The following is a 24,599-nucleotide window of genomic DNA, read 5'->3' on the forward strand; positions in this document are numbered from 1 at the left end:
CCCAAAGTTCCACTCCTATTCCTATCTTGTTTGCTTATTTGTTTACTTATAATAGCCTTTTAAATATGCTTAATATTTTAGTATCTTTTTTATTAAAAAAAAAAGAAGTCCATTGCCTTTTAAAGACTGGAAGTTAAAAATATCTTTAATTGCCTGATACTCAGCTAAGAACAGTTCCAGGTACATAAGATGCCTTGTAGCTGTAACCACAGTCTCCATGTTTTCTTATCAGCTTTGTAGGGCTTGCATACAACAGTTCATTATCTTAAGGTGGAAACAGGACTTGAAATATTACACCAGAAAAGCAGTATTCCTATTATACTGACACTATATAAATCTTAAACAGAAACAGAGGTAGCTTTTTAAACAGCTGTACTCTATTTTATATTATGTTTTCATTTTGCATGACTCACGTGCTTAATATTGGATAATTATATTCTTATTTGCTTCAATGTAAGGGGATGATAAAGGAAAGTAACAATAAAAATAGCACTACCTGTTTACACAGTCACGGACCTCCCCTCGTCAAGAGAACTTCAGCTTCTTAGTGACTTCTCCAAGGTTATGCCTTTTCTTCTTCCATTTCTCAGGACGGTATTATGCTATTTTTCTTAAACAGATACTACCAGTTTGGAGTGCACTACAGGGTTAACTGAAACAGAAACTGAGTCCTAGCACAAGATAGGGAACAGGGTACAACAGATAATTGTGAGGTTATTGTACAGCCGTGTCAAAGACTGGAAATTGTATGATATGACAAGGAGTATCTGTGATTTTTAGATAAAATACGATCAAATGTCATAATGTATTTCAGAGACATGCTGCGAAATTTAATTCTAAAAACATGTCTTAAGGCATTGGGTGAAAGGTCTGGTAGACAAATAAAAAGAAAAGGGTGTTTATTCCTGTAATGATAATACAAGATTTTGAAATTTACCGTACCTGCTTGAGTTAGTTCGCATTGACAGACACATTTCAAGTGGGCTTTTGCAAGTTTTTCTGCAGTATAGGGAAGAGCAATTGTTCTGGGGAATATTTCTTCCTAAAGTTACAGTACAATAAAATTATTAAACTCATTTTAGCTTTCTTGGTTCTTCACACATGACTAAGTTATCATAACAACCTTTTCTGTCTTTTTGAAGCATTGTATTGTATGGTGGAAGGAACTGGATAGCCCGTGGACTTCATCCTAATGGAGACTACTGTAAAATCTTTTATTTCCAGTACTTCTGTGTTGATAGATTCATTAAAGCTGCCAAGGAGAAACAACCAGCGAAAGCTCTAATTGGTTCCCAAATAAGATCCCTACTACTACAGTGATTTACTCGGCGCTCCTCTTGTAGAGAATTTCAGCAAGCTGATTTGCCCCAAGACTCACACATGCTGGAAAATAAACCCCTGCAGGCTTGCATTAGGGAGGGTTAAAAAAAAGGCTCACTGTTTTCCACCACCCATTAGGCTCACATTGGCCTCATTTTGCAGCGCTGTTCTTGTAAAGGATGTCTTTTTATACACTAATGCAGTATCTAGCCCATGCTGACACTGTCTTGAAAGGCTCTATGAGCTACTATACTTGACAGAACTGAAAGAGTAATATTATTTATTTCATTTCCTTGCTCAGTGGGGTAATCTCATGAGATATGAGTCTCTTCTTCATGAGGACCCTGGGGATAGCAGTCAGAGTGAAACTCAGCCATACTTTTAGTACAATGCAAACAGCACAGACCACAGCACTCAGGCTCCAACAGCAAAAGGCAGACCAAAATATCAGGTATGGTGCCCAGTATTGTAATTTATTTGGAACAACATTCTGTAGACTGGTTACTTTCAAATAGATCTGCTTCCTCCTTGTAAAAGCACAAGAGTAAGGTTGTCTTGAAATGGCATTGCTGCTTCACAAGCCTCATTTGTGAAAGTCAGCTGAGGAAGGGTCTCAAAAATGAAAATATTATTCTGAGGCCTGACCCTAACAGACTTGTGTTCTGCCATATTCCATCTTTCTTAACAAGTACTCTCAAATCTCAAAACCCACCTTCTGGAGAACTAGTCTCCTGAGAGCAGAAAAGGGAAAGAGAAGATGGAGTGGCAGACAGTATATCTTAAAGTGACAGCAAGGAAAATCAATTAAGTTATTTTCAGTCTTACAAGACTACAGAGTTTGGGGTTTTTTTTAAAGAAATGGAAGCTTCCTATTTTCCCAACATTCTTTGTAAGTCACACACTGTTAGACTGTACTGTACCACATTTTTAGATCGTTTTTCTTCTTTTTTCCTCCCCCTCTTCTCAAATTTGCATCTCATAAGGCATCTCAATGTGAAAACTGCAGTTGCTCTTAAGAACAGTGCTTAATATGAGCGCCGCTCATTAGTTTCCTAATGCTTAGAAACTTACGTAACACAATTCACTTTCAAGCCTTCTAAAGAATAACTAATTTGCCCTAACTACTCATTGTTGAGTATCTACAATCCCAGCAGAGAATAAAAGGATTCATAGGTATTTACCACTTCTGAAAATCAGGCCTAGTATACTTTTGACTACATACCCAGATGTGGGCACCCCGACAAGAGTCTATTTTTAAGAAAACCTGTAAAAATGCCCACATGCCCGCCTTCACATCACAAAGACGACAGTGCTCGAGCCAGAATTAGAAGTTCCTGGCTCCCAAACACGCTCTGACCACACCATCTCTTGTGACAGCGAAGAGAGCAGGAAGCAAGGGTGCAAAGGAACGATGTGGCAATTAGGTAGTTCCTTCTGATCAACGGTGCCTGCCAAGCCTCGCTCTCTTTGTGGGTACTGCAAAGCCGCTGTCATGGGGCCCACCTGATTCAAAGGAGTCCAGTGATCCTTGGTGTGTGAGAAGAATTTGTCAGGCAGCACTGGTTCTTCATAGATGACTTGTATGTCTCAGTTGCTAACAAAAATTCCCTCTTTAAGTTTTACAGTGAGTTTGGGGAGTTTTAGTAAAAGCCCTAAATCCCTGCAGACAGGTGACAACATCAAAATCTCATCTTCTGTTTCTGAATTCTAAAGAAAGTGTCAGGCAGTTGTGCTTGCAGAGACAAGCTTGATCCCCTAACAGCTCAAACCCCATCAAAACAAACAAACAAACAAGCAGCAGAAGGTAAATGAGAACGCACAAATTTAGCATGTGCTAACATTGCATGATTCTGGCAAACCTTATGTTCTGTGGGGACTTGCTACAACTTTTGCATGCTAAGTCCTGGCACTACTACTCAAAGTGTACAAGTGATGTTAAAATACAAGCCACAATCTAGGCAACTAAAGTGGAGAACATCAGGTGGGTTTGACGTGGACTGCACAGCATGGATCTCAAGGCAGAGGCAGAGAAGCAGCACCACTTGAAATCTCTGCAACAAAGAACTTCGGGAGAGGTTGCCAAGCCTCTTTGCCCTGGGCTACGAGGTTTTCAAGTACAGCTCCCATGCTGGCACTCTGTCCCACACCCAACAGAGGGGCTGTGCTTAGGTAGGATAAATCCTCACTGCGAGAGGGAGTAATTTATCAAATGCTACTGAAGTTGACATTAAACACTTCATTACATCTTGAAGTTAGACCTTTCAGCCTAACCCTGACCCACAATGGACAGCTAGCATTCCTGGGAGCCACTGTCACTTCCCACCTGCAAAAAGCACACAGCGCCTTTCTCCCTTGGCTCGCTGAAGAACGAGCTGGCAGTCCTAAATTTTGGTATGTGGCTCAGAGGCCCACGAAGATCGGTCACGCCACATCTACAATTTAAGATTGTGCAATATTTAAGATTCTTGGTTACGAGAACCACAGGATCACTTGCAGAGCCTTTCACAGGTAAAGGGCCGCCCACACAAATGATGCAGTGAACACACTTCGGTGCCATGCCTCGTTCTGCAGAGTCAGACGTGGTTCCAGTGGCATGAAGGCTTCTCCTGACAAACTGTTCCTGTAACTTCCCGCTACGGAAGAATGACGGGGAGGAAAAAACAACCATCATCAACAAGATTTTCACATCAGCTGTGACTTTCACACACTGGCAAGACTTCTTCATAGCCCTGCTTTGAGAAACAAGCAATCTGACATACTCTGACACCGACATCACTTCTAGGCCAGAGCCCAAGTTAGACAGGAACATGAAGGAACAAATGCACAGTTGTATCATTGTCATGTTGCTAATATTCAAATATAACCATGTGAGGACATGATTTTTCCAGGCCTTACATACATATGACTTAATAAAGATCCTCAAGGGGCATAGCACACTGTATTACAAATTCCTCATAGATGACACATAATTACCTCTATTTTGGAAAGGATTAGAAGAAACACTGGAGGGGAGTCCAAAATACACCAGTGACATTCCTTAAACACCATACTAACAATTTAATTTCAATTGCATGGGTGCGAAAAGATGTTTGTGCTGGTTTGGGCTGGGATAGAGTTAATTTTCTTCACAGTAGCTAGTATGAGGCTATGTTTTGGATTTATGCTGAAAACAGTGCTGATAACACAGGGATGTTTTTGTTCCTGCTGAGCAGTGCTTACCCAGAGCCAAGACCTTTTCTGCTTCTCCCCCACCCCACCAGCGAGGAGGCTGGGGGGGCACAAGGAGTTGGGAGGGGACACAGCCGGGACAGCTGACCCCAACTGACCACAGGGATATCCCAGACTATACGATGTCGTGCTCAGCACATAAAGCTGGGGGAAGAAGTAGTAAGGGGGGGACATTCAGAGTGATGGCGTTTGTCTTCCCAAGTCACGGTTAGGCGTGATGGAGCCCTGCTTTCCTGGAGATGGCTGAACACCTGCCTGCCCAGGGGAAGTGGGGAAGGAATTCCTGGTTTTGCTTTGCTTGCGCGCACGGCTTTTGCTTTACCTATTAAACTGTCTTTATCTCAACCCATGGGTTTTCTCACTTTTACTGTTCCGATTCTCTCCCCCATTCCACTGCGCGGGGGGGAGTGAGCGAGCGGCTGCGTGGGGCTTAGCTGCCGGCTGGGGTTAGACCATGACAGTTACGTATAAACAAAATGGCAAACTATTCCAATATCAAGCCAACAAGAAGCTATGTATGTCTGTAGTGTTATAATGTCACTATTCTCCAACTCGAACTTACTGTTTAAAACAAAAAAACCCCAAGCATTTTCCCTAAATATTATTTGTATGATTTCTTTTAAAGAGAAACAAATAAAAACCTGCATCCATTATTAGCCATTTGTAGGTCCTCTTTAAAGTAGCAGAACATTCCCTACATGAGGAGATAAATATTACTATTCCAAGAATGCTGTCTGAATGTAAGTGGGGCTTATAATGATCCAGTCAAAAGGAAGCCATGCAAACTCAGCACCCGAAGAATGAGGCCACTGCAGACTGGATCCTTAACTTCACACATTTCTCCTTCAAGCCAATGGAGCTTTCAAAATTTACACTAGCTGAGAATCTGACTCATAACATTTTATCAAAGGGACAAACGATCAGTGACATGATCTGCTTTAAACAGGATTTACGAACACCCACAACGTGTCACAGACTGCTACCCACGTGTTATCTCTGCTGAACATAACGCAAAAGGAGGGTTTACCCGCTTCAGGCTCTCTGCTTTAAATTTCTGTCTTTTTAGACCTGTCCTGTGTGCTTTCCCTTCTGTTGCTGTCCTCCTTTCTCCTTCAGTTTCTTTGAAGAATCTCCCCAGGTAAACTGAAAGCAAGCAAATGTGGGTGGGGTAACGTAATTTGGGAGCTCCTCCCAACTACTGGAAATGCAACTTCAGTTTTAGCAAGGAACATTTCCAAATCAACTTTCATCTCAGTTGAAAAACAAGTGAGGATACCTAATCTTTTTCTTTTTTTCTCCTTCAGCTGATCATTTCAAGAAGAATATAACTAACTATGGTCTAGGAGCTTCAAATTATTGCAGTGTTACAACAAGATGAAAAGCTTACATTGCAAGGGCATGCAATGTTTACTCCTGCTTCTTAAAAACTCTAAGGCATAGGGGTCTGACAGATAACAGAGATCTACCACGTACATAATACACATCTCATACCATATGCTCGCTCTGAGCTTTGGATTTTTGTGACGTTGCCAAACATTCAGATGCCAATTAAGAAACTAGAATCCAGTCCTTACACAGAGATTAAGTAATTCAGCACAGTGTCTCTGCAAGCTATAATTAAAAGCAGTTAGCTTCATTACAGGGAGAGCAAAAGTAGAGAGGCAGATACTTATTTTTGGTATTGTTTTCCTATAAAATATACTGTACACTACAACTAACCCATTTACCGCTCTCCAGCTGCATTCAGTTCAAATTAATCAGAACAGACCAAATCTAAGCACTATGGCTAGCACATCAGAGGAGACACAAGGTTAAGGACATCTTAGAATCCTAAGTATTAACTTCTACAGTATTACCTGGTTGTCTAATTAGACAATTCATCTCAAATATTGCTGCCAAATTTAAAATTATTATTAACAGTAACAAGGCCAACTGTGCTGACGATACCTATGGCCAAACAAAAAGGGACCTTAGTTTCTCAGGTGCAATACATACGTATGTGCAGAGCATTCTCCTTCCCTGAAAGGACTCACAGTTTAAACATCCTTGCATAGGATGGTGACAAAGATATTAAGCACAACAAAGGGACTAATGTGAGGGCAAAACCAGTTTTACAGCTATTTTTAAATCTTGATTATGTCTAAGTATCTGCATTATTGCTGACTATGGGCTATGAGAAGAATAAAATACAGTTATTCACCTCAAACTTGCTAGGAGATTGATATCTAGGCATTCACTGTGAGACAGTGAGTATATTTAACAGTAGCCATTGTATTAATACAAGGGTATTATAAGTAACATAACATTTGTATTTCTGCCCCACTTGCTCCCAACCCAGTATCAGGTATCTTAACACACTGTCTCTACCCATTGCGCTGATAACACAGAAACTGAAGCAGATGACTATTGACATTTGGCAGGAAGCTGCACTTGCAAATATCAACTTAGATTCATTACGGTTAATTACATTTTTGTCAAACAGTATGATGTCATAGTATCTGAAGTAAAAAATGTTCCCTCATGTCATATAGCATCTTAATTATTGTCCTAAGAACATGCACACAAAGGTTTCTTTTCATTCTGTCCTGATTCTCCATGCAAAAATAATATGAAAGCGTGTAACGCATTTCAGCCTTGCAAATACATTATCTGCAACTTACACTTTGGGATACCATTAAAATGTGAAAGAAAATATATCCAGATGAGCCAGTCTCCATATATGCAATAGTACATGATCGACTGTCTAGCAGACGGAAAACCCACACTTAAGACATGTTTTCAAATTCAAAGTGGCTTTGGTGGACAAAATTTACCTTTGTTAATATCTGTTTACACTTAGAGTATTCTAATAGGAACATACACATCTGTTTCATATTTTAAGGGGTATCTTTCATCCTTTCTCTTGCTTGTGTCTAGGAACAATTTTAGAAGTGAGAAGCACTGAATTCTTACCAGAGCAACTTTTGACCCATTCTTTGTTAATCTGGGTACCTTGTGAACAACTGGTTTTGTGTTCTTCACTCCCACAGGCATCTTTCATGTGCAGATTAGAAGTCAAGGGCCAATGGGTACCTTACACCTTCTCTCAGTACAGAGTCTTGCATAATGTGATCTTGGTCTTGACAGACCGTTATTAAGCACTATAAAGCACTGCTACTACTATTAAAATGGAACTACTGGAGCAAACAACAAGGGTGAATGAATGAATGAATGAATAGCAGCATTATGACAGTTACACATCTGATGGTTCCAGATAGAGATGTTCTAAAAACTCTCTTCCACATTAAATCAAATAATAGATTTTAAGCAGAAAATAGTCTAGTCTAACACACTGCATATTATAGGCCACAGAACCACACCCAATAACTCAGGCATCACACGCATGGATATCAGAATGAAATAAGAAAAGGATAGGTAGTCTCATCTCTTAAATTATGTCAAGATAGCAGGAAGTTTTAAAGTCTAGTCTTGGTCCTTCCACTGTCTTGAGAAAGCAGTATAACCAGTTTGCCTGAGTGTCACTGTTTAAAAAGTTGGAGTACTTACTTATCCCACAAGGGTTCTGTCAGGTTTAATTAATGATGTCTGTAAAATCCCTTCTAAATGAAAAGTGGCAAGCATGATTTATTAATTAAGTCTAAAACACCACTGCAGAATCAGAGACTGATCATTGTTTTATCAAGAGAATAACATTTCTAATAAAATACATTTCAAATGGGAAATTATAATAGCAGCCTTTTTGACTTATTTAAACTTTTTTGTGAGAGGCAAAGCAATAGATTTTTGATGAGTTCTAGGAATAGAAGTGTAATCAAGAACAAGAGAGACAGGAACGCTCACCCACCGACATTCATGTGGCACTAAACGGCATTGCATAAATCATGAGAATGGGGGCTACATACCTAGCACTGCTGTAGGACCAAGCTGACAGAAGAATACTCCGCTGCCTATTAGATGTCACTTGCTCGTAGCCTGGCTATGTGCAAGGATCTGCGCAAGTCCCCTAGATATAGCCACCCACAACCCACCACGGCATTAGTAGCCCAAAACTACCCATAAGATGGCAACATGTGATCTACAAAGGGCCTGATTTATGGCAGTATGACGCTACCGCTGTCAGCTCTCACGCTCACAGGCGTACCAACAGCTACAGCCCGTATCCGCAGGCAGAATCCAGGTGTCAGTTATGAATGACAGCTGTCAGTTATGAATGACAGCTGTCATTGATGCACACCTCCTCTCGGGGTGCAGCGGACCCTCTGTTTTGGTCCTCTTCTCCCTACGACGGCAGCTGTGTTAGCTAAGGCGCTCCTCACTGGGAAATTAGAATTCAGTCGGTGCTCGCTAGGGCCAGGAATCCACCGGCACAGATAGAAGAGTAGTTCGAAACATTCAGAAAAAGTTGTGGATCGAAGGAGCCGTGAGTGACACCGGTTCAGCACACCCACTGGACGGTCGGTCCCGCAGCCCAACTCTTTCCTGGACCATAACTCCGCCTGCACCGGCGAGCTCCACACCCTCAGCGCCGGTGGCCAGAGTTTCAGAGGAGGAAATGAATCATGCCCTCGGAATGCAACTGAAATCCTGCAGATCCGAGAAAATACTTATTCATGTGCATTTGTATACGTGCATACCTCATACGTTGCCAGTTACATCTCGATCAGATATCGCATATGAATAAGAATATCCCAGATCTAGTGGTATTGAACATTAGGTGGCATTCCAAACATAGGGCATGTGATTATAAGTGAAACAAGCGGTACCACATGACTTAAAATATAACCTCAACTGAATTTGGGCCCAATCCAGCACAAAATAACCACCGCTTTTCCAGGCTACACAGACATCAGGTTTGAATGGTCACACTGCAGCAACATGACACATAATTTGGAAATATCAACTTGTTATAGAAAGACAGTAAGGGATTGTCTAGACTGGGTCAAAACGCCGTGCAGAAACATTTTAGCTAAAATTAATACAGCGTAAGAAAGGGTGAGCCAAGTTTGATTTGTGAGTTGGCCATGGCAAGCCCATGGGAAGATCTCCTCAATTAAATTATTACTAATTTGTTTACATTTGCCTGTGAAGTTCCCAATTCTGGGTCACATCACCTCTCTGCCTCTTTGTTTCCCAGCCTCCTCCTTTTTTACCACATCGACTTAAGACGATCAGGCACGAGAGCCACCTCTCCATGCTCACGCAGACCTGGCCAAGCAGCACGGCTCTTCCACAAGCAAAAAGGTTGAGACGGCCACAGCACCAAACTTTCCGGAACAGCCAAGCACCTCAGACATAAGCCCCATCTTTTTAAAGCAGCATCGATGCCTAAGACCTGGATTTAGCCGCAGGCTCCCACACAGGCGCCAGTCTCGCTTGCTAACTGGGGATTTTCAGTGTGTCAGGTGCATCCCTGGCAGGGGACCCCCCCTTGGGCAGGGGCAGAGCTGAAGCGGCAGACGATGCCACGAGCAACGGTCCTTGCCCATGCTGCTACTCCACAAAAAGGCACTGCAGGTAACGTCGTTATTTGGAAGTAAGGTGACAAGCGTATCGTGCTGCAGATCTCGGGGCAGCCCAACCACGTCTTCACTAGTGTTTGCAACAGTTCCCACCAGAGACAGCTGATCGTGACCTACCTTCAAATATCCTCTAGCTGGGTGGTTATGTTGAAGACATGGAGGAGATTTGAAGCCACCAAAGAATGCAGTAGTTACACAGCCTGGATTGCCATCACACCTCTGTACGCGTCCTTTCCTGGAGAGGTAGAGGTGTGCATTTTCTTCTAACCAATTCTTCAATCTCCTGCTTACGGGTAGTTACCGCATGTCATGAAGAGCCAAGTGTGGCCTCCTGCTCCAGCTCAACTTTCACCCTGATATAAAAAATACGTTATGTGACTATGTAACCAAATCTGCCCCAAACATCAGAGTTTGGGGCCTCTCCCCATCCATATGCTAAAATGCATGTAGGAATAAACAGGACAAAGAAGCCATAGAGATGGAGTCCATCGTCCTGCAAGTCCTTACATGAAATTTGCACCATATTTGATTGGACAATTAACAGCCGCACATTTCCATTACACTTGCAGTGCTTCGCCACGGCAGCGCTGCCCCTTCCCAGCCACCTGAGGTGGCATGAGTATTTCCATTCTCATGCTGCTGCTGCCGCCACCGCTACTAAAACAGCAGGGAAGACGAGCTTGTTCGGAGCTGTGGTCCATTTTGCCTGCCGTTACGTCCTGACAGAGTCGATGTGACAGGTTGTAAAAAGCCTTTACAACCTGGTAGGCTGCACATAGCGGTCTGAATGAGAATTATAGGGCTGCCTCGTGTAAAAAAGGTAAAGGACAGAAACTGCTTCCCAGGATGGTTTCTTTTATTGCTTATGCTTGGAGACAGGGATGCTCCAGACAAACAGTGCTCAAGGCCATTTCCTAAAACAAGACACCAGGGCACACATGGAAACGGATTCTCTTTTAGCCTTACATGTATAAAATGATAAATTGGGTCCCTAAGGGCTGAAACGTCAGACCGACTCCAGAGTTTCAAATATAAAAAAACCACAGGTTACCTTTCAGGTGTAAAACTGGTCCCTAAAACGACTGAAACACCACAGTGACTCCAAAATATCAGAAATACAGGTTGCCTTAAAGTCCGGGTTGAGCTTCCAGCACTTAAAAAAACCACCAAAACCACAAAAAAGCCCCCAAACCCATCAACTAGGAAAACTTTTAAAACTCTAATTAGGGGGAAAGCAGCTAACAGCAATTAACAGCCTATTCAAAGCACCCCTCGCCCGCACCGCCAAACTGGGGCGGGGCTGAGGCGGGGCGGCGGCGGGGGCGGGGCGGCGGCGGGGGGCGGGGCGCGGAGGGAGGCGGAGCCTCCCTCCGCGCCCCGCCCCCGCCCCCGCCCCGCCCCCGCCCCGCGTCACCTGACCGTGCGCCGCTTCCGTCACAGGCGCATGCGTAGTAGCCGTTGGCGTCGCCGTGGAGCAATGGCGGTGTTGGTGCGGGAGCCGTTGGCTTCGCGGGCGCGGCCGTGGCCGCTGCCCCCCGGCGGTGGTTCGGTGCGCGGCCTCCTCCGCGATCGGGCTCGGGCGCTGGTGAGTGAAAGGTGGTGAGGGAGAAACCGGTGGCGTCCCCGCCTCAGGCCTCGGGGCGGGGGGGATGGTGGTCCCGGTACCGGAGGGGGGCTAGCAGGCCTCATGTCTGCCCTCGCCCCTGTCCCGTTCGCCGTCAGGGCACTGAGGGGGCTGTCGCATGTCGCGACCGCGGGCACGCTACTTCTCGTTGCTGTCGCTTAGCTGAGAAGGAGGGTTGGCTGTAAGAGAATCCTGTAGTCTCTTACATATCTTTTATATATATATATATGAGATCAATCTTAAATTCTTTACAGCTCAAAAAATGCGGCGTCTGTTTTTAATACGGCGTTTGAGCGTTTAGTGTAAGTTTTCCCGTAGCATGGCTTTTCCCTATCCGTGTTTACAAGCTGATTTGGACTGTGTTTAATTCTTTGGTAAACAGGAACTAAAAGCACCACAGAGAATGTTTATGCTTTTAAGATCGTCTGATTTTTGCTTGCCTTCTGTTCCTGTAGGAAGGAGGGAAACATAACTCCTTAATGATCTTTTTTGTCAGAATGTTTCATTTTAAGTCGATTATACGACTCAATTTTGCTGTTTTTTTTAGAATATTCCTGAAGAAAGCTTGTATGTGAAATGTAACGGACGACTGGTTAATGATGAAGATGTGTTGCAGAATGGAGCCGTTTATAGTCTGGAACCAAGACTTTGTGGTGGAAAAGGAGGTTTGTTGCCTAACTGCTTGTTACCAATTTAAAAACTTTTGTTATACCATAGTCTATACTGATAGCAGCAGTCCTAATCTGTTAGCAGATCTCTTGTAATGTGGATGACTGTGATATAACGTCTCTGAGCTGAAACCAAGATCGACATGCGAAGCTGAGAGTTGACCAGGGAAGCTGCAGTTGAGCTAACAGCTTTGCTGGTGTACCTCTTCGCACCCCTGCTCAGCTTAGCTCTATTAGTAGAAATCTGTGACATGCATCAGAGTGACTTCAGAGTTAAAATTGTGTTTAAAAGCACCTGGCTTCTTTGGCTCCTAAGTTTCATTTGTGGTCACTTAGGACAAATATTCCAGGTACAAATAGTCTGTGATTTGAGTATGTTATGTGACCTAACTCATTTTGTCTTCACTTATTTGATAAAGCATGTAAATGCCAAGATCTCAGTAGCCTAGGAACTAAAAAATTCAGTCTAAGCTAGGCTCCTTATATTGACAAAATATTTTAACTGTGTTGCTGAAGGTGTATATTAATCGTATAAAATGATGCAGCCCCTGACAATGTGGACATTCCCTAAAATGGAATATGATGGGTGAAACAAGTTTAGCAGAGTATTTGAGTGTAACTGGAGTCAGTATGTTTGCTTTTTTAATCCTTTTTTCTAGCTGTTGCGCTAAAATCCTGAACAGTTGTGCAGCCTTGCATCAGACTGCAGCTCATCTTACTTTGCCTTCTTCGTTTTAGATAGAACTGGAAATAAATATTGTTGTGATAGCTTATGAGGTATTTTAGTTTCTTTAAGAGTCCTAAAAGTGGTACACGTGGTAGAAGTTCATAGTATAGGATGCTTCTTCCTCACCTATTGTCCACCAGCTTCGGTTATCCTGGGATGACACAGGATACGCATTCTGTGATTCACTCTCTGTTACTGATGTGCCATTGGGGTCAGTTTAAAATTGTTCTGTAACAATTTTGTCTGATTTCTAAAGTGTTCCTTATGTTTTGACTTCATGACTTAAAATCCTGATAAAAACAGGGAAACAAACACAGGTCAGAACTATTGAGATTTACTGTGTAATCTCAAGGGAATAGAGATTATGCAGGTTTAGAAGAGAACTGAGCATTTTATTATCAGACCTAATTTAGCACCTGCAACCTTAGTGAATACATTGCTGTTGATTTTGGGGAACATAACCTGGCTAGGTGTAGCAGCTAGGCCTGCGTTCTTCACAGTGTAAAATTCAGTGGCATGTTTCATGAGTTACAGAAGTTCTCCTCACTAATGGCAGCACTTTGTTTTATTAGCTGAACACAGTACTTTTTCTGCCTCATGATACAGTAGGCTGTCTGGATTGGTTGCTGTTTGTAACACTCCTTAAAGGTACTTTTGGGGCACTGAAAAGTATAGATTTGTCCAGCTTCTACTTAAAAAACCAGTGCTTGGCACTTTCAAATTGCTTAAAGGATTATATTAATGTTAATCCACATTGTGTTTCTTTGAGGTAGTTAAACAAGTGTCTTTCACCAGCTGGGGACAAAATAAGATGGGACTGAGTGAGACAAATGAGCAATCTTGCCTATGAGTAATTAGTGACTGAGGAGTGTGTAGAAATCTATTTTGGGGGGCTCTCCAGCATAACATTGTACATCATGATCATCTTGATGAAGCGGCTAAGGTTGTCTCCTAAAAAATTTATTTTGTTTTTTGTTAGAGTTTTTGAAAAAGGAATTTAAGTTTGGCAGGGGCTTGGGGGAGAGGAATATCCTGGCTAAATTAGAAAGGACCCAAAATGTTATCTTGAGAGAAAAAAGGTTTCAAACCATTTCACTGGGGGAGTCCAGAAATAGGCTTTCATGTTAGAAGTGCTGCACAGGTTCTAGTAAATCTGGAGTTCATCTGGTGTGATATCAGGAGCACAAAAACGAGATGAGTGGTAAGTGCTGGATACCTTTTTTTCACTTAGTGTTTCAGCATTTCACCCAATGACAATTGTCCAACATGTTGCAACTTTCAACTTACACTTTATTTCAGTTGCATCAAGGGAGAGAAAAGTGTTGAACTCACTGTATTCTTTTTCCATAATTAATTCTTTTGTTGTGTACTAGCTCATCTTCATTTGTTTCTGTTTAGCTAATTCTGATTACTTTTTTCCTCAGGGTTTGGGTCTATGCTGCGAGCACTTGGTGCTCAGATTGAAAAGACAACAAATAGAGAGGCTTGCCGAGATCTTAGTGGAAGGAGACTTCGAGATGTCAATCACGAAAAAGCGTAAGGCATTTTTTTAGAAGCTAGAATTATAAAATAAACTGAACTGTAGTTCACTGTTAACAAAAGAGGTCAAATGACAGGCTGTTGTAGCAATGAAATTTTATTTTGAATACTAAAAAGAGCACAAGTGAAATCTTAAGCACAGATGGACTGGAAGCCAACAGCATTCTTCTGACTTTAATTCTATTATTGCAAAATAGGTGTGATTGTACTGCAGCCTGCTTCTGAGAGACTGTTCTGTGCCTCTTAGATTTCTCATCTGGAATTCTCACAGTTCTCTCTGAAGCTGCAAGACCGTGGTATTGGGGATATGTGGCCTTACTGCTGTTTCTGGCTTCCAAAATAAACTTTACTCTGTTCTCTGTAGCAGAATGCCTATATGTTCCTTCAGTAATTCCCCTGGGTGTTGCTAGTTGTCTTTTCCCATTGTCTCCTGTCCTAGCAGGTGGTAGAAGCATTGAGTAATTGCAAAGCAACAAACTGATATTACATTAAATGCTGGAAACACTCTCATTTTCATGGTTCTGTCACCTGCAGGATGGCTGAATGGGTGAAGCAGCAAGCAGAACGGGAAGCAGAAAAAGAGCAAAGGCGCTTGGAAAGGCTGCAGCGGAAACTTGCGGAGCCAAAGCACTTTTTCACAAATCCAGACTACCAGCAGCAGTGTCATGAAATGGCTGAGCGACTGGAAGATTCAGTCCTTAAAGGTATTGCAGTTTAACCTCACCTTCTTTCCTCAAAAAATAAAGCAAACTAAAAGTCCCTATAGCATCACTCTGGTATGGAAATTTAAAAAAAAAAAAGGTGCTGACAGTAACTCTTTCAATGGAATGAAATTTAAATTCCAGTAAAATTTGTTGGACTTCTTTTTTCCTTTTTGGCTACTGGTTTTCTTAAATTGCTTTGGAACAATGTAACACAGATACAAGTGATGCTTCATCTTGCTGTGCTATAGTGTCATCATAATAAAAACAAAATTCTGTGAAGGTAGTGTTGCTAGTTCAGCTGTAAGAATTATGTAATCAGTTTCAGTGAAATGATAATATATAAATAGGTCTTACTAGAAATAGAATCTAACTACAAAATACCTTGTTTCACTTCCTGTTTTTTGTAGTTAGTTACCCATGCAGGGTTCCCTTGCTGGCAGCTTGATAGTGAAACTTGAGGTTGAATGGGATGTAGAAACAGAGTTCAGTTCAAGAATCCAATTTTAAGATTGATTCCGTGCCTTAGTAGAGCCGTGTAAGAAAGCTTTTGCTGTTACTGAGTTTATCTTGAAGTTTTGAGTTTATGTAAATGTGCACCAATAGTGATTATTTTCAGCTAGTGTTTTAAATTGCATCTGAAATTAAAAGTTAAGTAGAATTTACAACATATGTGAATTGTGTACTGATGAAGTAGACTTTTAACTTTGTTTTGAAGGATTGCAGGCCACTTCAAGCAAAATGGTGTCACCAGAAAGTGGCAGTAGTCGGAAGCGTCCAGGTGAACCTGGAAAGAATGGAACAAAATCTCGAAAAAGAAAATGTTTTTGGTAAGTATTATGACTCTCTTGAGTATTAAGTATTAAGCCTTGAACAGGATGACAGGTTAGGTGCATACAAGCAAGCAACATCTTATCAGAGATGTAGACTTAAATAGTAAAATTAAATTGAACTGATTAAATTGGAGAACTGAAAGTAAATCTTTCTGCATTCATTTAATTCTGTCCCAGCTGAGCAGAGGATCTTTATTTGCAAAAACAGGCACCTTTGCCTGCCCTCCCCACTAATACAGTTACATTCTGTATAACTCTCATGTCTTTTTTTTTTTCATTAATGAATTAAATATACAATGAACTAAAGAAAGATTATTATTTTTTCCTGGCATTTTTCACCTAATGTGACATGAAAGAGAAGTCTTAATGATTCCAGCAGTGTTTGGAATAGCAATAGGTAGCACACATTTCTGTATTAGGAATGCTGTAAAAAGATACCTGTTTTCCGGGGATGTTGGGTCCTGTTCAGTTTTAGCAACTCTTCCATTTACTAAACTATCCTAAGTAGCTGCTACAGTAGTTCACTGCAGCTCCCTGAAGTGAGTTTTGGAAAGAAAGTGTGACAATAAAAATAATTTTTTAAAAAGTGAAAATAGATTAATATTCATTTGTAATGTACTGCTTATGCCAGGCTGGGATTGGAAGGATTGGATGATCCTGACAGTTCAGATTGTGAGGATGACAGTGAAGATGATTCCCCACATGCATCTGATGGAAGTTGTCCGTCAGGCAGCAGATATAATGAAAATGCTGGAAACTCAAATGAATGTTCAAGCAGCTCTCTGGATTTGGTAGATGATAGTCCAACTACCAGTGCAACTGAGAAACCACTGGAGCAGCCAGAAGGTACTGGAAGAGATCTGCAAGGAGAGACACACACAGGTGGGCAGGCTGAAATTTCAGCTGAAGAAAACAGCAAAATGACAAAGCCCCTGAAGGAAGAGGCCCAAGAAAAGAATGAAGTAACCCAAGCTCCGAAAGAAGAGGAGCAAGAAAATATTTCTTCTAAGGCACAGGAAACAAACCAGTCACAGAGCCCAGTAAGTATGAAGCAGTACAAAATGTGATACGTCTTTTTCTTCAGCTGCTTTTACTCAATCAGTTTTCCCTTTGTGGATCACAGAAAAGGGGAGGGGATTTGTATCCGATGACTTCAGCGTGTTAGATGTACATGCTTGAATTAGAATCATGGTCTCCGTAAGCTAAGAGAATCTCCAGAGTTTGATTCAGAGCACAATCCCAACGTTAAAAGGAAAAACAGCTTCCCTGAAGATTCATCGTAGGACTTGTGAAAATGGAATGTAGCAAGTTAATGGAAACTGCAGCCAAAGAAGGCTCTTGGTTGACAGTGTCTCCATAGAGAAAGCTGAATTGTAGTATGGTAGCATTGTCTTGAAAGATGCTAAGTAGAATGGGTCAATGTTGTGGTTTAACCCCAGCCAGCAACTAAGCACCACACAGCCGCTCACTCACTCCCCCCCATCCAGTGGGATGGGGGAGAAAATAGGGAAAAGAAGTAAAACTCGTGGGTTGAGATAAGAATGGTTTAATAGAACAGAAAAGAAGAAACTAATAATGATAATAAAATTACAACAGTAGTAAGAAAAGGATTGGAATGTACAAATGATGCGCAGTGCAATTGCTCACCACCCGCCAACCGACACCCAGCTAGTCCCCGAGTGGTGACTCCCTCCCCCACTTCCCCGTCCCTATACTAAATGGGACATCCCATGGTATGGAATACCCTGTTGGCCAGTTTGGGTCAGCTGCCCTGGCTGTGTCCTGTGCCAACTTCTTGTGCCCCTCCAGCTTTCTCGCTGGCTGGGCATGAGAAGCTGCAAAATCCTTGACTTTAGACTAAACACTACTTAGCAACAACTGAAAACATCAGTGTTATCAACATTCTTCGCATACTGAACTCAAAACATAGCACTGTACCAGCTGCTAGGAAGACAGTTAACTCTATCCCAGCTGAAACCAGGACAGTCAAGGAAGAACTTCATACAATTAAGATTTTAATAGTCTAGAGTTTCTACTAGGATGCAGTTGCCCTTGGCTGTCTAGTATTGTCTTTCCTGAGATCCATGTTTCTCTTGAGGTTTTTTGTTGTTTTTTTTCCTCCTTCTACATAAATAGATACACTCTGGACCCAAAATTCTTCATTGAGGGGAAGAAAGGAAAAAACCCTTTTGTAGGATGAAAGACTCTTACTGATTCTTTTTGACACATTACCAAACACTGTCCAATTTGACTAGTCTTATTTATAACATAATTTGACCTTAATGTTTATAATTGAACTCAGTGTTTAAATTAGAAGTTGTTCCAAGTAGACGCCCCCTGAACCAATCAGCTGATCAGTCTTTCTCAGTTTTTATTATAAAAAGACTTGAGTCTAGTTCATAGAGAACCTCAGTAGTCTGCTGTAAGCTTCGGTTCTTCATTGACCATCTAAAGTCTGAAAGCAGCAGCTCCTTCGCTAGAGAGTGTAAATGATGGGCCTCATCTAAACTGCAAAGGATGGTGGAAGAGTCGTTTTAAAATGGATCATCTGGTACGTCTGTGGTGGAAGCAGGCCTGTACTGTTGCCGTACCATTATCTCTGCTGGCAATTTGGGTTGGTGTCGCAGCCCTCAGCCAGATCAGAAGCAGTGCTGACCATGAGGTTCCTTCTCTGGTGATTGACAGGAGGATGGCTGGGATTCTTCTGCTGAAGAGGCTTTGGATCCATCTTCCAGCCAAGAGGGAGCGTAGCTTTTCCCACTGAATTGATGAAAGCCCAACTAATAATTGGCAGTAAAAGGTGCCAATACTTGTGCTTCATTGCTCCTTGCATAGTATTACTATTAAAACTCTTTAGGGGTAATGAATGTAGGATTATTCTAGCAATAAAACAAAATGTGGCTTTTTTTTCAGGCTAGGGAGTTGCTTGGATTTTGTGCCTTTTTTCAGCTCGAGCAGAAAGTCTACCATCAGCTGCTACTGCCAGTGACTGAATTCTGATAAGTGAAAGTTTAATACAGTTAAATAGAAAAAAGAGCAAGGATGTAATCTGATAAATTAGAACCTTACCATCTACTGTAATATTAGAGCTGGCAAATTTTAAACAGGATGTTTACCATTCTTCACTGTTTACCTTTTGCTCAGTATTTGTGAGACTGTCTATTCCTAGAACAGGAAACTCCACCAATGCTGTGGCAGATTGTTATTACAGCTGGAAATATTTCTATAATAGTCCTTGATGGATTTTTTTAATTTTTTTTTTGTTTTTTTTAAGTAGGATGAGAATAATGAGGCAACCAGTCTTTTTTTGTATGCTTAGCAGGACAAAGGTTCTAATTCTGCTAGCATTAATTGTTTTTGCTGAGTTTATAATGAAGTGGTCTCATTCCCACTGCTGGTATTACTTGCTCTGAAGTCTCTTTGATAACTCCACCATGATACGTACCATAAGACTAATATGTGCTTTTAAGTATTGAACTAAATGGGCTTAGATTTTTGTGTCCTTTTTAGTGTGTTAATGTTTAGTGTTAATGTGTAGTGTGTTAGTAATTCCAGCATTTTAGTTATTCAGGCTTTGCCCATGTTCTTGTGTGGACAAGGCCCTGGGCTTGGACTAGATGATCTATAGACGTCCCTTTCACCCTTGATTATTCTGCAAATATACTAATTTCATTTTAAGATTAAATTTTAATCCCTTTTCTTGTGGCAGGATGAGGTGAGTTTTAGAACTTGCTTTTTGGTTAACCTTACTAAAAAGAGGGTGCTTTTATATCTATTTCTATAATTACAGTGTAACTGCATTAGAAATAACTATTCATCCTCCTTTCTGCTGCTGCTGGGGGTGTACTGGTTATATTCTACATCGGGCTAAAAAGGGGCTGTTAGCTTTGCTGTGCCTCTGGAAGCCAAGGTTGTGCTACTGAACTGCTAGGTGAGATGGTGGGCTCTTTTTAATTCAGTTTTCTTAAGAGTACTTAACTTCTGTGGGGATAAAAACAGTGTCGACTATTTTGTCTCCAGAGGAATAGGATTAAATATTGCCACTTATTTTTTTTTATTTTACTTTTTCGGCATTCCTCTATTGCAGGTAGAATGTGTTAATTGTAGTGGCATAATTTTAAAAGTTCAGCAGTGTTCATAATTTAAAATGACCAGTGCTTCTGTCTTAGAGGCTGTGTATATTGCAAGCCTAAGCACATCTGCAGCTTGTCTGGACATGTAAGAGTGAGCCTTTAACTAGCTAGCAGAGGCACTGTGAGGAGTAGAATTGCAGCAGCACAGTTGGACACCAGGTACAAAGCTCACCTGGGCATTTACCCTGCTCTTGGGTGTGTTACTTCTGCTAAAATCTGCATGTTCTACAATTACGCTGCTAGCTAGCTTCAATTTGCTTGTACATGATGCAGTAATACTTTGCCTGGCTAGCATAAGTACCGCTAATAATGAGAATATCCAACATAATACATATTGAGACATTGCTCAGCTTTATTAAGTAATTAGGAGTTTGAGATAATCCTAATTGAAGGTCTTCTGTAAAATGAAGCATTCTGTCTATACTTGTTTCTCCCCCTCCAATCAGGAAGAAAATAATAATAGTCTGATGGGATGTTTTTCTCTTTGCAGGAGGTGGAACCAATAGACCTACTGGCATTCAACTCTGCTGCTGAAATGGAAGCCCTGGGTTTAGATAAACTGAAGATGGAATTGATGTCATTAGGACTGAAATGTGGAGGCACTTTAAAGGAAAGAGCAGCAAGGCTTTTTTCAGTGAGAGGTCTGTCTAGAGACCAGATCGATCCTGCCTTATTTGCAAAACCCTCTAAAGGGAAAAAAAAGTGATTTTAAAAAAAAATTATTTTGTATCCATGTGCTTTTAATTTTTTCTTACTCTGTTGTCATTCTGTACTGCCACATATAATTCTTTGGCATCCCTGGATAGTTGTTGTTTCTATTCTTGATGCAGTTTGATTAATGTAACACAGAGTAAGTTGCTAGATAGCGAGTTAGTTAATGCATTTAATACGATCAATATTAAAGGAGTGAAACTACTGTCTTTTGATAAGCTTTACAAATGGTTGTAACAAGTCTTAATGCAACAGGTAGAACAAACTCTCTGTATATGGAAAGAAATAACCTGAACATTTTCTGGAAAATGGTTGTATGACACCGTCATCACCTATTTTAAGAAAAATAGCAATTGTTTCTTAGCTTTATATTGAATCTCCTTTAATGTGCATTCCAGTTAGGGCAGTTACAACTATCAAATGAGAAACATTGAACTTATGATCCAGGCTTAAAACCTGAAGTTTCTTTAAATAAAAAGAACATTTTTATATGGATGAGATCAGTATAAATAAAGATGTTGTTCTGTGAGTTTCTTTGGGATGTCAGGTATCGGTATGATACAAATGATTAATGTGTGTAAGTATTTCTTTTAGAAGAAGTTTAATAAGGGTATTTACTTATTTTGCTCTGGAAAAGTATCTGAGCGAGGGAAAAGAGAGAATCACATCCTTAAGAAATTAAACAGAATATGCTTGCTGGCTGCTGAAGGTCTGTCAGATACAGAGTGATCATCTGAAGCTGAATGGGAAATTCAGGCTGTGTTTTTTTAATTCTTTCCCTATGGTAAAAATAATGGAATGGTCTCCCAAGGACTTAAATATCTGCAGTGGTGGTGCTTTATCCTAGAGCAGCATCTGACATCTCAGTGCTGGGAGTTATCCTGTGAGGTGGTGAAGGCCCCTTGCTGGAAAGGCGGCATGTTCGCATGACTGCGGGTGCAGCTGCCACTTCTCTGGTTTGTGAGGCTTTTAAAAAATGTTTAGTTCAGTGCCTCGCATTTCAGATTTACCACCATATGCTGGAGAATATTATGTTTATGATCTGCTTATCTGATTTTCCTGTAGAGATGCTTGAAAAATATTTTATCTCTTGTGTTCTGACATCATACCATCCATTTATCTGTTTTAAAGTTTGGCTCATAAAGTTTTGAATTGCAATACTGGCAGGAAATGGGCTCCAAACGCTAGGAAATCAGTTCACTTGTGTGGTATTTAACATTTCTGACATGAGCAGCTTGTATCTGATACTTCAGTCAGTTTTGCAGTCTTATGACCTCTCTCCTCAGAAGCTGTTTTGTTCATGCTTGGAAGTTTTGGATTGAGGGAGAGTGTCAAAGCTCAAGGATTTGTCCGTGACAGACTCTGCAGGCAAGCTGTTGGGTCAGTGGTGGTGGTGCAGCTGCTCCAGCGTGGTGGTTAACCTGACAGCTTGTCCTTCCCTGACCTTCCCGGGCAAAGTCTTGCTCCCCCACAGGTTTGTGTGTGCGTGTGTCCCTTCCGTGGGGGGGCACACACGACCCACGCCGGCAGGTGTCGCTGCGGGCCTGGGCTGCGGGGCCCTGGCCCCCCCCTCGGACTCCCCTCCAGCCCTGGCAGCCGGCCGGGAGGGAGTTCTTGGGGTGTTCTGCACGGACCCTGGTTTGGAGGAGACGGGGCTCAGCCCTGCTGCAGACAGGTGGGCATGGGGAAGTGCGGAATTTATTTCTGATGCAGCAGCTGCTGTCTAGGCAAGTCAAAAACACTGCATGTACTGTAGTTTTTCTACCCATAAGATAGATTTGAGAGCATTTACCTATTTGCAGGCACATTTGATGTGGTTAAATAAAAGTTCTTGGTATCCTTTCAGCTGAGGGTCCCCAACTTCTAAATTCACATCCACAAGATAAGCTTTGTTAGCATCCCGAGGAGTTATGAAAAGGATGGGCAGGTATTTGCAGTGGTGGTAATTACACCGTGACACACAAACCCAGCACTTGTGGATCTGTTTGACACAGTGTTCTGAAAACATAAATCATGGCACTTGAGGGCTGAATCGTTAAAGCACATTTAAACTGTTCTCTGTTTACCTGCATGTGAGATCCAAAAGTAATGAACGTAGCATTCTGCAGCTTATCATTAGTAAAATCTGGTTTATATGTTGAACATTGACTTAAATGCAGCAAATGATCTAGTAGGTAAGAAGATGTTTGGTGGCAGTAAAGCACTTTGCCTATCTGACAATCTGTAAGAGAGTCTTGGAAAATTAAAAAAGGGGGGGGAGAGGAGAGAGATGTTGAGGCTCTGCACATCATATCTCATGGGGGTTGTGACAGGACAAGTGGACCCTGGGTAGAAAGGAAATGGGGTTTAGTGAATATATTTCATTAGGAAACTGGAATGGAGGGTACCTGGGACGTCACCTCAACATAATGAAGTTTTGCTGGTGTAAATGTGTCAGCTGGGAATGTTACGTACCGGCAGCAGTCCCGCTTGGGTGGCAAGCCTTCAGTGTGCTTACAGCCAGCTCTCATAAACACGGGCGCATCATCTGGGTCAGGAGAGCCTTCAGCTGTCTGAACACGAGCTCCTCTGGAGTAGGGCAAGGATGGTGTGGGCCAAGACAGAACAGGCCAGTTTAATGACGTGTTTTGGCAACAACTCTTGCCTAAGTTATTTCCCCTCACTGTAATTGCAGTCTTGCTTCGGTTGGACTGACGCAGCCATTTCCACGTCTACCCCATGTGTCACCCATTTGCCTTTTGTTGTTGTTGTGGGTGCCTTGTTAAACCCGATCAGTTCCCTGATGGGGCATATGATGTGGCTCTCACAAATTTGTGCCAGCACAACTGAAGTCGCGTTACACAGGGTAGGGAATAAACACTGGCTGGGGAAGGGGAACTGGGATACTTTAAACCAGCAGTAGTGCTGAACGCATTATGGATGAACTGTGTCTTCAGCAGTGCCAGAATTAAAACATACACCCTACATCTGTGTTAGAGGACAACAGATTGTACCTTTAACCAGCTCCACGCTTCGGCACGTTTATTTGGGAATTGTTTAGCTCCTGCTGAGCTAGAGGAACAAGTGCTTGCTCTGGGATGTGCCCATGTGTTGTGGTTCCTAGTTGCACCTTGTACCAGCTGCTAGGAAGACAACGAACTCTATCCCAGCTGAAACCAGGACACCATGGAAAGGGTTAGCCTAGAGCAATGCTGTGTCTGGAGAGCCGTACGGGCACTCGCTGGCGATGCTAGACTTTTAACGTGTCTGTAAGGCATCCTTCAGAAAATAACTGGGTAACAAACAGGACTCGGACTGATCCTTCGACAGAACAGAAACAAGTAGGTGAAATGCTTGAAGCTTTCTTAAGAATTTGGGCAAGAAAATAAAGAAGTCGACAAATACCAGTAAAAAAAAAGAATATAAACTGAAACCTTCCAACATAGTACGGGCCATTTCCATAGGACAGAATGGCCTCAGAATAGAGGTGGTCTTTCTTTTTCCAAGGATTAATGCAGCTTTGGATTTCAAAAGTGTTTCTGGTTGTAAATGCACCGAAACTGTGAACATCTTTCCAGAGAAAAGGTTCATCCTCCCACGCAAACACTTCCCCAACA

At 41.8% G+C, this 24,599-nt stretch overlaps 1 protein-coding gene across 1 annotated transcript; it reads left to right on the plus strand.

Moving 5' to 3' along the window:
* The first annotated feature begins 11,498 nt into the window (after window positions 1-11,498).
* On the plus strand, window positions 11,499-21,517 carry SDE2 (SDE2 telomere maintenance homolog). The gene is made up of 7 exons (XM_075042529.1): window positions 11,499-11,652; window positions 12,239-12,356; window positions 14,511-14,622; window positions 15,160-15,329; window positions 16,045-16,156; window positions 16,791-17,199; window positions 20,783-21,517. The coding sequence occupies exons 1-7, from the start codon at window positions 11,512-11,514 to the stop codon at window positions 20,996-20,998; spliced, it is 1,278 nt and encodes a 425-aa protein (XP_074898630.1). The 5' UTR covers window positions 11,499-11,511; the 3' UTR covers window positions 20,999-21,517.
* Window positions 21,518-24,599: the final 3,082 nt, after the last annotated feature.

This window comes from Buteo buteo, chromosome 12 (assembly GCF_964188355.1).
Source record: "Buteo buteo chromosome 12, bButBut1.hap1.1, whole genome shotgun sequence".
Lineage (NCBI taxonomy): Eukaryota > Metazoa > Chordata > Aves > Accipitriformes > Accipitridae > Buteo > Buteo buteo.

Coding starts and splice junctions, on each gene's coding strand:
- SDE2 (XM_075042529.1), top strand. CDS start 11,512: ATGCGTAGTAGCCGTTGGCGTCGCCGTGGAGCAATGGCGGTGTTGGTG. Junction 11,653..12,238: donor GCGATCGGGCTCGGGCGCTG/GTGAGTGAAAGG, acceptor TGTTTTTTTTAG/AATATTCCTGAAGAAAGCTT. Junction 16,157..16,790: donor CGAAAAAGAAAATGTTTTTG/GTAAGTATTATG, acceptor TGCTTATGCCAG/GCTGGGATTGGAAGGATTGG.